Raw genomic sequence first — 12,854 nt, 5'->3', positions numbered from 1 at the left:
TACACAGGCTTAACCTGGATCTGGACTATGATGAAAGTCAGGCAAAAGTGTCAATAATTGCCCAGATGAACTATTTACATGACAGTCTTTAAGTAATTACATTTTAAATTATTACAGAAAAAAGTTATTACTTAACGATACAGAATTTTAAATATTTTGAGCAGAATGTCCCTAGAAATTCACTGTTAAGAGTGTCCCTTCCACATACACATACTCTCATACAGGCTCCCTTACTCTCTCGCACACACACATCCCCTCATCCCCTCCCTTACTCTCTCTTGCATACACACCCCCACAAGCTCCCTTTCTCTTTCACACATACATCCTCACACAGGCTACCTATGTCTCTCTCTCATGCAGCCCTTCACATAGACTCTGTCTCACATATACACAATCCCTTTACACAGGCTAGCACTCTTACATACACACAATCCCTTTTCCATACACACGTACTCCCAATCCCTCACACACATACACACGCCTTCACAATCTCCTCATATAGGCTCCCTCTCTCTCTGAAACCCACACTCAAGCATTTCCCCCAGCCCCCTTCTCTTACCTCCCACACCCTCCTGCTCTCTGTCACCCTCCCCTCATATAGGCTCCCTCTCTGAAACCCACACTCAAGCATCTCCCACTCTCCCTCTTACCAACCAAGCTGTCTCACCCTCCCCCACACCCCCTCTCCTCTTTCACACACACATTCTCTCTCACCGACATCCCCCTCCCCTCATATAGGCTCCCTCTCTCTGAAACCCACACTCAAGTGTCCCCCCATCCACCCTCTCTTACCTCCCATGCTCTCTCTCACCCTCCCCACCCACCCTCTCTTACCTCCCATGCTCTCTCTCACCCTCCCCACCCACCCTCTTACCAACCATGCTCTCTGTCACCCTCCCCTCTCTCTCACACACACATTCTCTCTCACTGGCATCCCCCCCCATGCTCTCTCTCACCCTCTCCTCCCCTCTCTGACACACATTCTCTCTCACCGGTATGCCGCAGGACTCGCTCCATTCGCGGCGAAGATGAAGGCCCGACGTGCTATTCACGGCGAAAAGGGAAGGCCCCCGTGTTCCGCGAACGGCGCACTGGGCCTTCATCTTCGCTGTGAATGGAGCGCGTCCCACAGCACACGGAGGCCTTCCCTTTTTGCCGCAAACGGCGCGCTGGGCTGTCATCTTCGCCGCGAACGGAGCATGTGCCATGGGACGCGCTCAGTTCACGGTATGCCAGGGTCTCTTCTGCTATTTTCTGCGCAGAATTTAGCAATTCTGCGGGGGGGGGGGGGGGGAATTCTGCGCAAATTCTGCATTCCGCAGTAGCGCAGAATTCCCCCAGGAGTAATGTGATTTTAGACTATCTCCTCATTTGGCAGACAAGGACATTTTTTCCACTCTTCCTGTCTCTATTTTTGTTTTCCCCTTTGATTGGAGTTAAAGACTACTTTTGTTCTTTGGAACTGAGTGCCCTTGGTACCAGGGAATCAGTTAGGAATTCACAGGGAAAAGGTGTCTTACATGGGAAGAGCCTGCAAGGGAAATGGATTCTGTCCATTGCCCAAAGGAAGGTGCTGAAGGAATTGTGTAAGAAAAGAACTGTGTTGCTGCTCTCTCAAGGGTGTTGCACTTGAGAGGAGAAGTGCCTACTGGTACTGTCATAAGAAGCTCTATAATATTTAAGAAGACTTCAGAAAAGGGGAGAAATATATAATACATGATATAGTTGGGAGCTGCAAAAGGGATTTTACTTTCTGCTATCAGAGTAACCGAAAGGAGGAGGAGTGCCAAATTTACAGAATTAGCTTGTAGAAGGGATTCAGAGACTTTACTGGAGGAATGAGGTCACAGATTTATTAATCTTCTTCATTAATGTTCATCACTTTTAGTTAAAAATCCAAGAGCTGTAAAGAATCTTCACTCAGGTAATCAACTATCAGTAAAAGAGTTGGAAACCACATTGCTGTGCAATGTAATTTTTGCTAGTAAAGACTGGGGGATTGTCAGTGCTCTTTGCAGAGACAGGATCAATGCAAAAAGGCCTTGAAGCTATGCTTCCCCCCACTGGAAGCCCTGGAACTCAGATTTTGTGTAGCTATCCGTGGACACAGAGAACAGCTTGGGTCTTATTCTCGTTCCTATGTGCCCCTGGGTGCCACCTGAGGGATCGGTCCTCTCCAGGGCTTTCATTTATTCACGTGCTAAAAAAAAAGAGTTTACTCCTGATGTAGTAAACTAATTGCATGCTAATGCATTACGAGTTTTAAAAAGTGCACTAACCTTTAAATGTGCACACAAAGGGGTAGATTTTAAGACATGCGCGCACGCATCCATTCGCGCCCGCTACCCGGAGGGTGCAAGGGGGTGCACAATTGTGCACCTTGTGTGCGCAGAGCCGCGCTGCCTTCCCCTCTTCCCTCCCAGGCTGCTCATTTCAGAGCAGCCTGGGAGGGAATTTCCCTTCCCCCTAGCCTGACCTTCCCACCCCTTCCCCTAACCTTTCCCCCTCCTAGCCCTACTCTAACCCCCCCCCCCCCTGACTTTTATCTTACTTTTTGCACCTGCCTCTGGGCAGGTGCAAGTTGTGTGTGCTGACACACGATCCTTCGACACAATGGCCTCTGTGTCGGAGGCCTCTGGCTCCGCCCCCTCCCCGCCCCTTTTTGCAAGCCCTGGGAGTCACACGCATCCTGGGGCTTTACGCACGTCGCTGGGCCTTTTTAAAATAGGTCTGGCGTGCATAGGGCTTTTAAAATCCGGCCCAAAGATATGGCTAGCATGCATAAAACATGATTTAGGGCCATAAAACATAATTTCTGAACAAAGCATGCTCTGCAAGTATAAAACGAATTATGTGCACAAATCGTGTTTTATGCAGATAAATCCTGAGTACAGTATCACTGTTTATGAACTCCAGGTTCAGTCCCCTAGACTAACACTAGTCCCAGAAACTTTACTCCTCCTTGGACTAGGAACTACATTTCCAGTGTTAAGAAAACATGAATTAAGCTTACACAGCTCTCTCCAATGGGAAATAATAACTAATGTCTTGAGTAACATGGGGTTTGCAAAGGAGAGTGCTAATTTCTGAGTACAATTTTTCTCACATTTGTGCACACATACTCAGGCTGATGCAATAAAATGCATTTAGCCGAACACAGTTTTACCTGCACATGAATGCACATTTTGTGCATGTAAACCTTCCTGCCCAACAGGAATGAATTTACTTAAAACTGAGCATCCTGCTTAGCACCCTCGAATGGAAATCCCATGCAAATGAGAGTATTAGGCAATACCCCATCCAATGAAGAGAGCTGTATAGGCTTAGCTCAGGCTTTACTAGTGCTGGAAATCTTACTCCAGGTCAGAAGTGGGGTAAAGTTTCCAGCACGTGTGTCCGAAGTGGCAAGAGGGAGCGGGAGAGGCCTCCAGAGCACAAAAATGTTGCTGCGTTTAAGGACTTTTTAGTTTTTTGCTTTTATTCCCCCTAATGGCCATGCAGCAGCCTTCCCAGCACCAGTCCCCAGAGTGCCACACCTCTTGTCTCTGGCACCACTGTGATTTAAAAAATAAAAAATGTTACTTCCTTTCTTTTTGTTAATTCTGTGGTTCTCTCTTCTTTCCCTCCTGGGCCAAACATCAGGCAAGCCAGAGCTTTCTCCTGCCCATCCCCCTCTGCTCTTAAAGTAACAGTGTCTAGGATTAAAATGTGAATTCCGCCTGTGCCGAGCACACATTTTCCAGTCTGCACCCTTTTCTTTAATTCCTGCTTCATTAGTATAGCATTATCTTGCTGCATCAGGAGGTAAAAAAAAATCTGTGCATTAAGAAGCTGTGTGAGCTGAGCACACAGTTTTAACACGCAGGTTACTGCATCAACCTGTTTGTGTGCGAAACCCCTCGTTAAAACAAAAGTAAAGTTGAACACACAAAAATGTGCACACAACCGTGCCTTAACAAGTGCACACAGCCAAGCACACTTATTAAATCAGCTTAAAAGCTGAGTACTTATGGTTGCTTTCCCTTAGGGTGAGAAGTGACGTTAATTATAAGGGCCTCGTTTACTAAGCTTTTTTCCCATAGACACAGAATAGGAGAAAAGCCTTAGTAATCTTAGGCTTTTACCTAACCAGTATAATCTGTAGAAGCAATCCTGCTGTTTTCTTTATCCGTTAATTTAGACAAAGATATAAGGGGCATTAGAAAGGTCCTCTTTCTCTTTCTCAGTAGAGATATATTGCAGTAATTTTTAAAAGCCCATGTACACAAGTAAAGTGCATTTACATGTGTAAAACCCAATTTTAAGAGTGTAAATGTTTTTTAAAATTAGGCCCACAGTGTGGTGTGCATGAGGAACCAGGCAGATGCTTATAATATTTTATTTCATTTCAAAAAGCTTGCTTATTTAACTGTTACTGATGCCTGGATCTAGCCCATGACAGTACTGTTTGTTCATAATCATAATCAAGTTTTTATTTATTTATTAAATTTCTAAACTACATTCCTGGCCTCAAAGAGGTCAACCAAAGCGTCCAGGTTAACTAAAAATGCTTTGCATGAACAAAAAACCACAGATACAAGAAAATAAAAGTAAGCATCCATAAAAGCCACCGACAAGAGTGATAATAGCCAATGCCTTACGTTTGCCCCAACCATAACCAGCATGGTGTTCCAATTAAAATACCACATAAAAACAAATTCAGAGCAAGGACAAAAATGCCCATTAATGCCATAGACAAAGGAGATAATAAGATAACATTACACTTCTTTACACCACAGATAGGTAACTCTGGTCCTGGAGTACCACAAGCAGGTCTGTTTATCAGGATACCCACAATGAATATGCATGAAGTATATTTGCATGCACTGCCTTCGTTGTATGCAAATATATCTCAGGCATATTCATTCTACCCCTGTTCTATCATTGATCACTACCCCTGTTCTAACTCATAATTTCTCATACTTTGCCTCATCCTTCTGCCTCCACTCAACCCTTTACCAGGTAAAAATCCATGCCCTAACTTTTTTGATGAAATGTGAAATAATTTTGTTCCAGACGGATATATAATGGAAACCTATTACAAACTGAGGGATCCACTGTTGGAAAAGATCTTTTTCTTCACTATATCCTATGAATATCTTTTAAGGTAGGAAGAGTTAGCAATGCTCCTTCTCTCAAACACAACTAGCACTTATGGCATACCATGTCAATTTATCATTAAGACTGATGGGGTCATTCCCTCTTACCACCGGTAAAAATCAATGACAACAATTTAAACTGTATTTGAGCCTGAAATGGAAGCCAATGACATGACCTCAACACTGGGGTCACTGAAGTATCTTCTGCATATTTACATAAGACTTTAGCTGCAGCATTCTGGACCACTTGCAGCCTTTTTGTGAGCCGGTCAAGCAGGACCATGTATAGGCTGTTACCGTAGTCCACTTCAATTCCTAGTGTATGAACTATTGCCTGAAAAGACTTATGGCAAAGAAACAGATGGAGAATTCTTATTACTCTTAACTTAAAGCCCATGTCCACTACTCTCCTGTACCCATCATCAGCACTCTTTCATTCCTCTGACACCTCTAACCCTCTTAAATCTGCAACAACAACAACAAAAAAGATTATAGAAGAATTAACACATGCCATGCCATTTTTCAGAGATTTTAGATTTTTCCTTGACCTTAACTAATGATTTCAATATATATGTACCAGTTTGCAGCCCTTAAATTCATCTATATGTGTCCAAAACAACATGGCGGATAGACCATGATAGCCATTTTTTTTAGTTATATCCGTATCTATATATATGTTATAAACATATAGCTATATATATGGATTACTCTAAATAAATACATTTTCATTTTTTCTAAATAGTATACTGGTAGTTACAACATTGCCAAAAGTCTTAATTCTTTCAGCCGTTCTAGAGCAGTAATAGATAATTTTCTATATTTCATATTCAGTGAGTTTGTATTTTTCATCCTGCAAAAATTTAAAGATGATTAATTTATCACCAAGCAGATAAAACATTTTCCAATGCAAATCACTCTATCCAGGAATGTTAATTCTGAAGTTTAATAATAATAAAAAAAAGAACCATGCTAAATAAATAAGTAAGTAAATAAATAAATAAATAAATAAATACATACCTTTCCACTGGGAAGACCTAATTCCTTAAGTGCTTGAAAGATCACCTTTTCTGTTTTACCGGAAGCAAAGGTTCTTGTAATACTACACAAAATAAAGAGATATGGTCACTTTTATGATGTATTTGCACATACTCAACAGCGAGTTGTATTTCAAACTAAATTGTAGACCTCTACAAACTATACTTCCATTCAGATTCTATTTTTCAGTAGAAATAGGACAACAGCATAATGTACTACTTCATGATTACCAAGTCATTAATTCTGCAAAATCCCTGAGCTACATAAACAGTGGCCTATCTGTAGCACTGTAACATTTTTAAGACACATTTTCCAGAAAATCGGAGTGCCTACTCTCAACACTCAGTCCTTCTTTATGTCTGTCCATCCCTTCTTAGGTATGTATCAGGGGTCATCCTCATGAATGGATTGGGCATGCATGTGTGCGCCCTGAGATCTGCGTACACATGGACTGTGCGTCCTTTTAAAATCTACCCCATAGGTCTCATATATAATGACTCCAAATCCAATTTTATTTATATACTGTTAATCTTCCTGAGTCCAAAATGGTAAACAACTCAATATGAGGGCAACTTTCAAAGACATTTGTAAGGGAAAAACAATGTATTTCTTGTGGACATGGGATCTTTGAAATGTCCTACTTTATGAGCAGGTAAATTTATGAGTGCAGTGCCATGATGTGCATAATTTTATCTTTGGTGAATGGAAGTGTTCCAGGCTTGCAAGTATGTATATACTTAGAAATTTACAAAAATATGCACACATTTTACCCAGAAAATGGAGATGCAAAGTTGTGCGGGTACTTTTTTCTTAGGCAATTTTCAAAAGGAAAGTTTTCAGTTTTCTCTTTGAAATCTGGTGCAGAGTCTGCAGGTATAAAGTATCTACAGACTCTGCATTTTAGTTTTGGTTTGGGTTACACCTTTTTGCATGAGATCTGCATCAAATACATAAAACATCACTAATATAATACAGCAGATACATAAGACATCAACACTTCATTAAATCAATGCAAACAAAACAAGATAAATTACGTCAACATAAAATAATATCCTAACACGAGTTAAATAAATCCATATAAGCCATCCTCTCTCAAACCTCTTCTCTCACAAAGGGCTCTGGACTACATAATAGAGCAGATCCCCCAACTTAACCTCCTAAAAACCTCTTATAATCAAACACAAGCAATTTGAAAATTGTCCTCATAATAAAACAATAAAAGTATACACAATAAAAATCAACAATATACAATTTACTACTATATGTACAATAAAGCCTGGGAGATGTCAAACAGGAAAAAAAGATCTAAACCTACAGTTTCCATCCACATTCTGCAGAGTAGGGCAGAAAAACCCATTTAAAGAAAATTAAAAACTAAATTTTCTCTGGGATATTAACAGGTGCTATATTAAAAATAAAAAACCTATAAATGTGCAAAGAAGCCAGGGAGTTCAGATAACATTCGGTTAGCAAAATGCTTGATCATACAACTATTGAAAAAAGGACATTTTTTCAGATACAATGATCTTTAGGACTATGAGCCCATACTAAAAGAGTGAGCCTTTGTAATAAAAAAGGGAATTGTGTTTAAGGAGCTGACCCATCCCCATGTAGGGGTGTTGAGGCCACAAATGGGGCAGTGCCCCGCCTCTAGATCCCAAGGAGGTGGCTCAAGGAGGGAGGGTGGAGGCTGGGGGGGGTGGACTGGTGACCACACTATAATTGCAGGCTGGCCCACCCACTAGTTTTTTCGAAGAGAATAACTTTATATGCTCTCTGCTTTTCCCTGCCCCCTGCCTCGAGCTCTGTCCTTCTGCCATCTGCTTCTTTTGGAGTAATCTTAGGAATATTTCTACACAGAAAGGAGAGTGGATGCATGGAACAGCCTCTCAGCGGAGGTGGTAGACACAGAAACAGTATCTGGGGTCAAGAAAGCACAAGATAAACACAGGGGATCTCTGAGGGAGTGATGGGAATTGTAAAGCTAAATTAGTTGGGTAGATGAGCAAACTAGATAGGCCTTGCGGTCTTTTTCTGCCATCACATTTCTCTGTCTCTAGTTTTTAGTACAGGTGGAGCGCACTGTTAGCCCGGGTTTGGACGTGCGTTTTCGACGTGCTAGCTTTACCCCTTATACCCCCTTATACCCCCAAAACTAATAGCGCCCGCAACATGCAAATACATATTGATGGGCCTATTAGACATTCCCACACGATACAGAAAGCAAAATATGCAGCAAAGCCGCACATTTTAATTTCGGCCGGCACTGGGGAAGTGTACAGAAAAGCAGAAAAAACTGCTTTTCTGTACACCCTCCGACTTAATATCATAGCGATATTAAGTCGGAGGCCCCAAAAATAAAAAATAATAAAAAAAAAAAAATTAAATGTGCCCGCAGTCCACGGGTCGGAAGATGGATGCTCAGTTATGCCGGTGTCAGTTTTCCGAACCCGTGGCTGTCAGCGGGCTCGAGAACTGACGCCGGAAAAATTGAGCGTCGGCTGTTAAACCTGCTGACAGCGGCCGCTCCTGTCAAAAAGGAGGCGCTAGGGACGCTCTAGTGTCCCTAGCGCCTCTTTTTACCACGGGCCCTCATTTGCATCTTCTTCCCCCCTGAATCGCGCACACAGAAGAACGGGCGCTCGCCTGCTCTCCCGCTCCTTTTACTGAATCGGTCTGTCTGTATGCTAATATGGTTTTATTGTCTTCTCGCAGTTCCTGTGGTTCTTTCCCGTTTTCTTTAGTTACTCAATCCTGTGGGTGAATTCATTTATGGTTAATTTGCATGCCTGGTCTAATCTCTAGCACAGGAAAGCAAGCCTTAGAGGAACTTGGAAAAACAACACAGTAATATTGTAGCTGTGTCACCATCTATCAGGTCTTCCACCATGCATTCCAATCTGTCTGCACTTGCTATATGATTTTAATATCTTCCTGTAATTCCTGTGGCTATTCCAATCTCACGCTATAGAACAGCAGTAATCAGCAGTAATATTTATTACCGTTAGGCTTCTGACTCCACACTCTGTTTTCAGCAGTTCTATTGCAGCACATCACATTTCTAGAATGACCATCTCAAACTTCCGTCTGTGATAGTGGTTTGCCTTCATTTTGGCCATATTGCTATTTGATAAGTGCCATAGGCCAAGCTATCTGAATGAACTGTGTTCTTTGTTCCACTGGCCAAAGATGGGTTCAGCATACACCACCGTGCTCTTGCTTTTTACCCCCAAGACTGATCTTACATTCAATTACACCATGCTGATTGGGTACTTTTCTCCTCCTACTATCTTTTCTGGAAACAGAATGCGGGATAGACCACAATATTGCTCTGCTCTCATGCTTTAATATCACCAAGTATCTCAGCATGCAAATCCTGGGTATAGCACTAGTCCAGGCAAAATGTGGTCAGTCTCCTCTATGGCTTCATCACAATTTAAGTGAGTGACATTATAGTGAACATACTAGAAGTTTCCTCTGGGCTGAAAGGTGCAGTGACCCAGACGTAGGTTTGGCCAGATTTGGGCAATGGTTTGTTTAGGCAACATACAGGATTCATTACCTGGTTGATGGTATGGGCCCATTATGTCTACAGCTAGATGTAGTATGCTTATAGCAATTTACAGCATTACCTTGTTTAAGAAGGAGACACTGGTCAGATCGCATGCTTATATTCCTTGCAGTGCCTAGCAAGGAAGGTTTTTTTTTTTTCTTTACTCTCCTGCCATGTAGGAGGGCAATTTACATGAAACATATTGAAGAGAGGGTGGTGGAAGTTACTGGATGAGGACCTTGATAGGTTTGTGCCAATAAACAGTATTCATTATGAGTGTCATATATGGGCCTTGATATGTAAGCAGCTATATGCAGTATGTCTTAAGGCATTAGGTTGCCTTACCAAGTTTTGAATATGAGCCTAGATGTGTTTACAGCAATACAAAGCATTACTGAGTTTGGGATATGGCCATAGCCCTTGGCAAGTGAGGTTTTGCTGCTGTGGGTTGTGGCGGGGCTGACCACATCCAAAATTTCACAGAAAATATTGTGTTTATAAGCTGTTTGGACGAGGAATACCAAGTAACCAGTCTTCCTGTCCCCGTGTTGTATGGGTGGGTGAGAGCTCAGACAAGTTGGCTTTAATGGCTGGGACTGGCCTGCTCATCACCCAGAAAGAATTATGTTGCATATTCATAAGTGACTTTGCTCTTTTATGGACCAGGACATTGTTACATTGTAGACAACATTCACCCAATAATCAAAGATCGAATTGAAAGATAATTTGAGGGGCGAAGCTTTGATGGCCCTGTGTCTCAGACAGCAAAATGTGTAAATAGGGTTGGCTTCTACAGCCAACCCTGAAGCAGAATAATGTATACTGAATGCTTGTTAACTAAACTGCAACAGGCAAGGATGTGATCATCCTATGGGTATTTGAATATTTAAGATGAGATATTTGTTTATATTCAGTGAATAAACTGTTGCATGCAATTGACCTATGGAACAGCCATATACATCCAATACATATCTTCTTTCTCAAATAGCTGAATGATATATAGTTTTCTTTTCCTGGTCTAATTTTAAAAATAGACGGCTTAGATGGGGGGAGGGGCAATAAATAGGCTGCGGTGAGTTGTTGTACTTCTCATAGTTGTGACCATACAGAACTAGGAGTGTCTTGAAGTTAGGGGTAACTATTCCTGCAAAAAGTTGTCCCAAGGTGTGTCTCCATTTTGTCCCAGGTACAATTTTCATGTATTAAATATAAATTTGCAGGCAGGAAAAAGGATGTGGGAGAATGGAGTGATGCATGCAGTCCTGCATACTCATGGGGGCATTGGCACTAAAAATACCCTATAACATTGCAGGACCAAGATTTTTCCATACACTACTTCTCTGGCTAAATCCGAACAAACCCATTGACAGGAAGACAAGGGAAAATGAATCCCTTCTCATATCCTTTCATGGAAAAAGGGATACTAAGGGTTCAATTTACTGTTTGTTTCTCATAGATACAAAATGGAAAAAACAGCCTTAGTAAATTAGGACCTAAATTAGGTGCAAGAATCTTGGCTCATTTTACGCTGACCTGATGAAGAAAGTACAATCCTTGAAAGTTAATCACAAATGTATATAATTCAATAATAGGAATCACATGCAACTTGCTTGTTGACTTTGGGAAGGATAATTTTCAAGGGGATTTAGAGAGATAAAAAGTATTTTACCCATGTTCATCGGGTGTCTGAAAATTGCTCTCCCTCAGGATGGACTTTTAGCTGAATTGAGAGGAGCTGCTTCCGGGAGAGAGGGGGGGAGAAGTGTTTAGGTGGTCACGGAGGAAAAATGCATGCATAGATGACATTTCAAATCTTCATGCAGGCTTTGCCAGCATAATTCTACTCACAAAACAAAACAAAACAAAAAAAAAAAGCAGATGCAAGTGACTGTGTGTAATTTCTTTCTGCAGCAAGTTTCAAACTGAAAGGGCCGGATATTCAGAATTACGCGAGCGCATAGATTTGTGCGCGCAACCCGGCGCACACAAATCTAAGCCTGATTTTATAACATGCGAGAGCAGCCGCGTGCATGTTATAAAATCCGGGGTCAGCGCGCGCAAGGGGGTGCACACTTGTGCACCTTGAGCGCGCCGAGCCCTAGGGGAGTCCCGATGGCTTTCCCCATTCCCTCCGCTCTCCCCCACCTTCCCCTCCCTTCCCCTGTCTAACCCGCCCCCCCCCCCCAGCCCTACCTAAATCCCCCCCTACCTTTGTTGTCCTATTTACTCCTGCCCAGGGGCTTACGCACGTCACCAAGCCTATGCAAAATGGGCTCGGCGCGCGCAGGAGGGGTTTTAAAGGGTTAGGCACGCACGATACGCGTGTAACCCTTTGAAAATCTGCCCCAAAGTGTGTGCGTGCTTTCACTGGGAAAACTGGTGCAAAGGCCATGGGTAAAAGGTACACATGATCTTTCTCCCAATGTGGCAGTCTGAAATTTCCCCTCCCCCCACACAAGCCAGGTTTTCCCCTCCCACCCAGTCTGTATTCATGAGAAATAAGTCTTGTAAATTAGGCCCTAAACCTGCTATGTACAAGCGGTGACCGCTTATTTGCATGCATACAACGAGCACAGCCACTGCCCAGTTAATTTTAATAGCAGTGGACATAAGATTGCAGCTTTCAGCGCACGGTTCAGAATTACTCAATACTGAACAGTGCTGCCGGAAAGCAGTTTTAAATTGCATTCTGAAAAATTCTCTGGGTTAATTTCTAGTACTAACTCTGCCATATAAATGAGAAAGCAGCAACTCTAGCAAACATGCCTTAGTTACTTTGTTTTGATTTATGCTTCATTCCTGAGGAATTATCAGTGTTTAGAGCTTTTGAAAAGGCTTCACAGATGTAAAAAAATAAAATAAAATAAAATAAAAATTTCCTTGTTAACTAATGAAAACAGACTGAGGAAAAGAGGGACACAGGGCAAGAGGATGCAGTTGAAACTGTAAATGAGATAATTAGAAACAGGGGCTGTTACAAGTGGACAGTATACAGTTAGACTACAGGAAAGGCAAGACTACTGAAGGTCATGCTCAAAAAGCCACACCCACTAGCTCAGTGACGCATACACAACTTGAGTATATTACTCCCTAAGGAGAAGAAACATTGTGATTGGAATTATATGGGG

General features: G+C 42.2%; 1 protein-coding gene across 2 annotated transcripts in view; it reads right to left on the bottom strand.

Moving 5' to 3' along the window:
• Window positions 1–12,854, bottom strand: part of PLCB4 (phospholipase C beta 4) — an 855,807-nt gene that overhangs the window by 326,508 nt on the left and 516,445 nt on the right. For both annotated transcript variants that reach the window (XM_029593509.1, XM_029593508.1), the window contains one exon: window positions 6,156–6,237. In XM_029593509.1, the coding sequence (XP_029449369.1) occupies window positions 6,156–6,237 (82 nt within the window). The remainder of the gene's footprint in view (window positions 1–6,155; window positions 6,238–12,854) is intronic.

Source organism: Rhinatrema bivittatum, chromosome 3 (assembly GCF_901001135.1).
Source record: "Rhinatrema bivittatum chromosome 3, aRhiBiv1.1, whole genome shotgun sequence".
NCBI lineage: Eukaryota > Metazoa > Chordata > Amphibia > Gymnophiona > Rhinatrematidae > Rhinatrema > Rhinatrema bivittatum.
The sequence above is the reverse complement of the archived record's forward strand: the minus strand, read 5'-3'. Positions and strand labels throughout refer to the sequence as shown.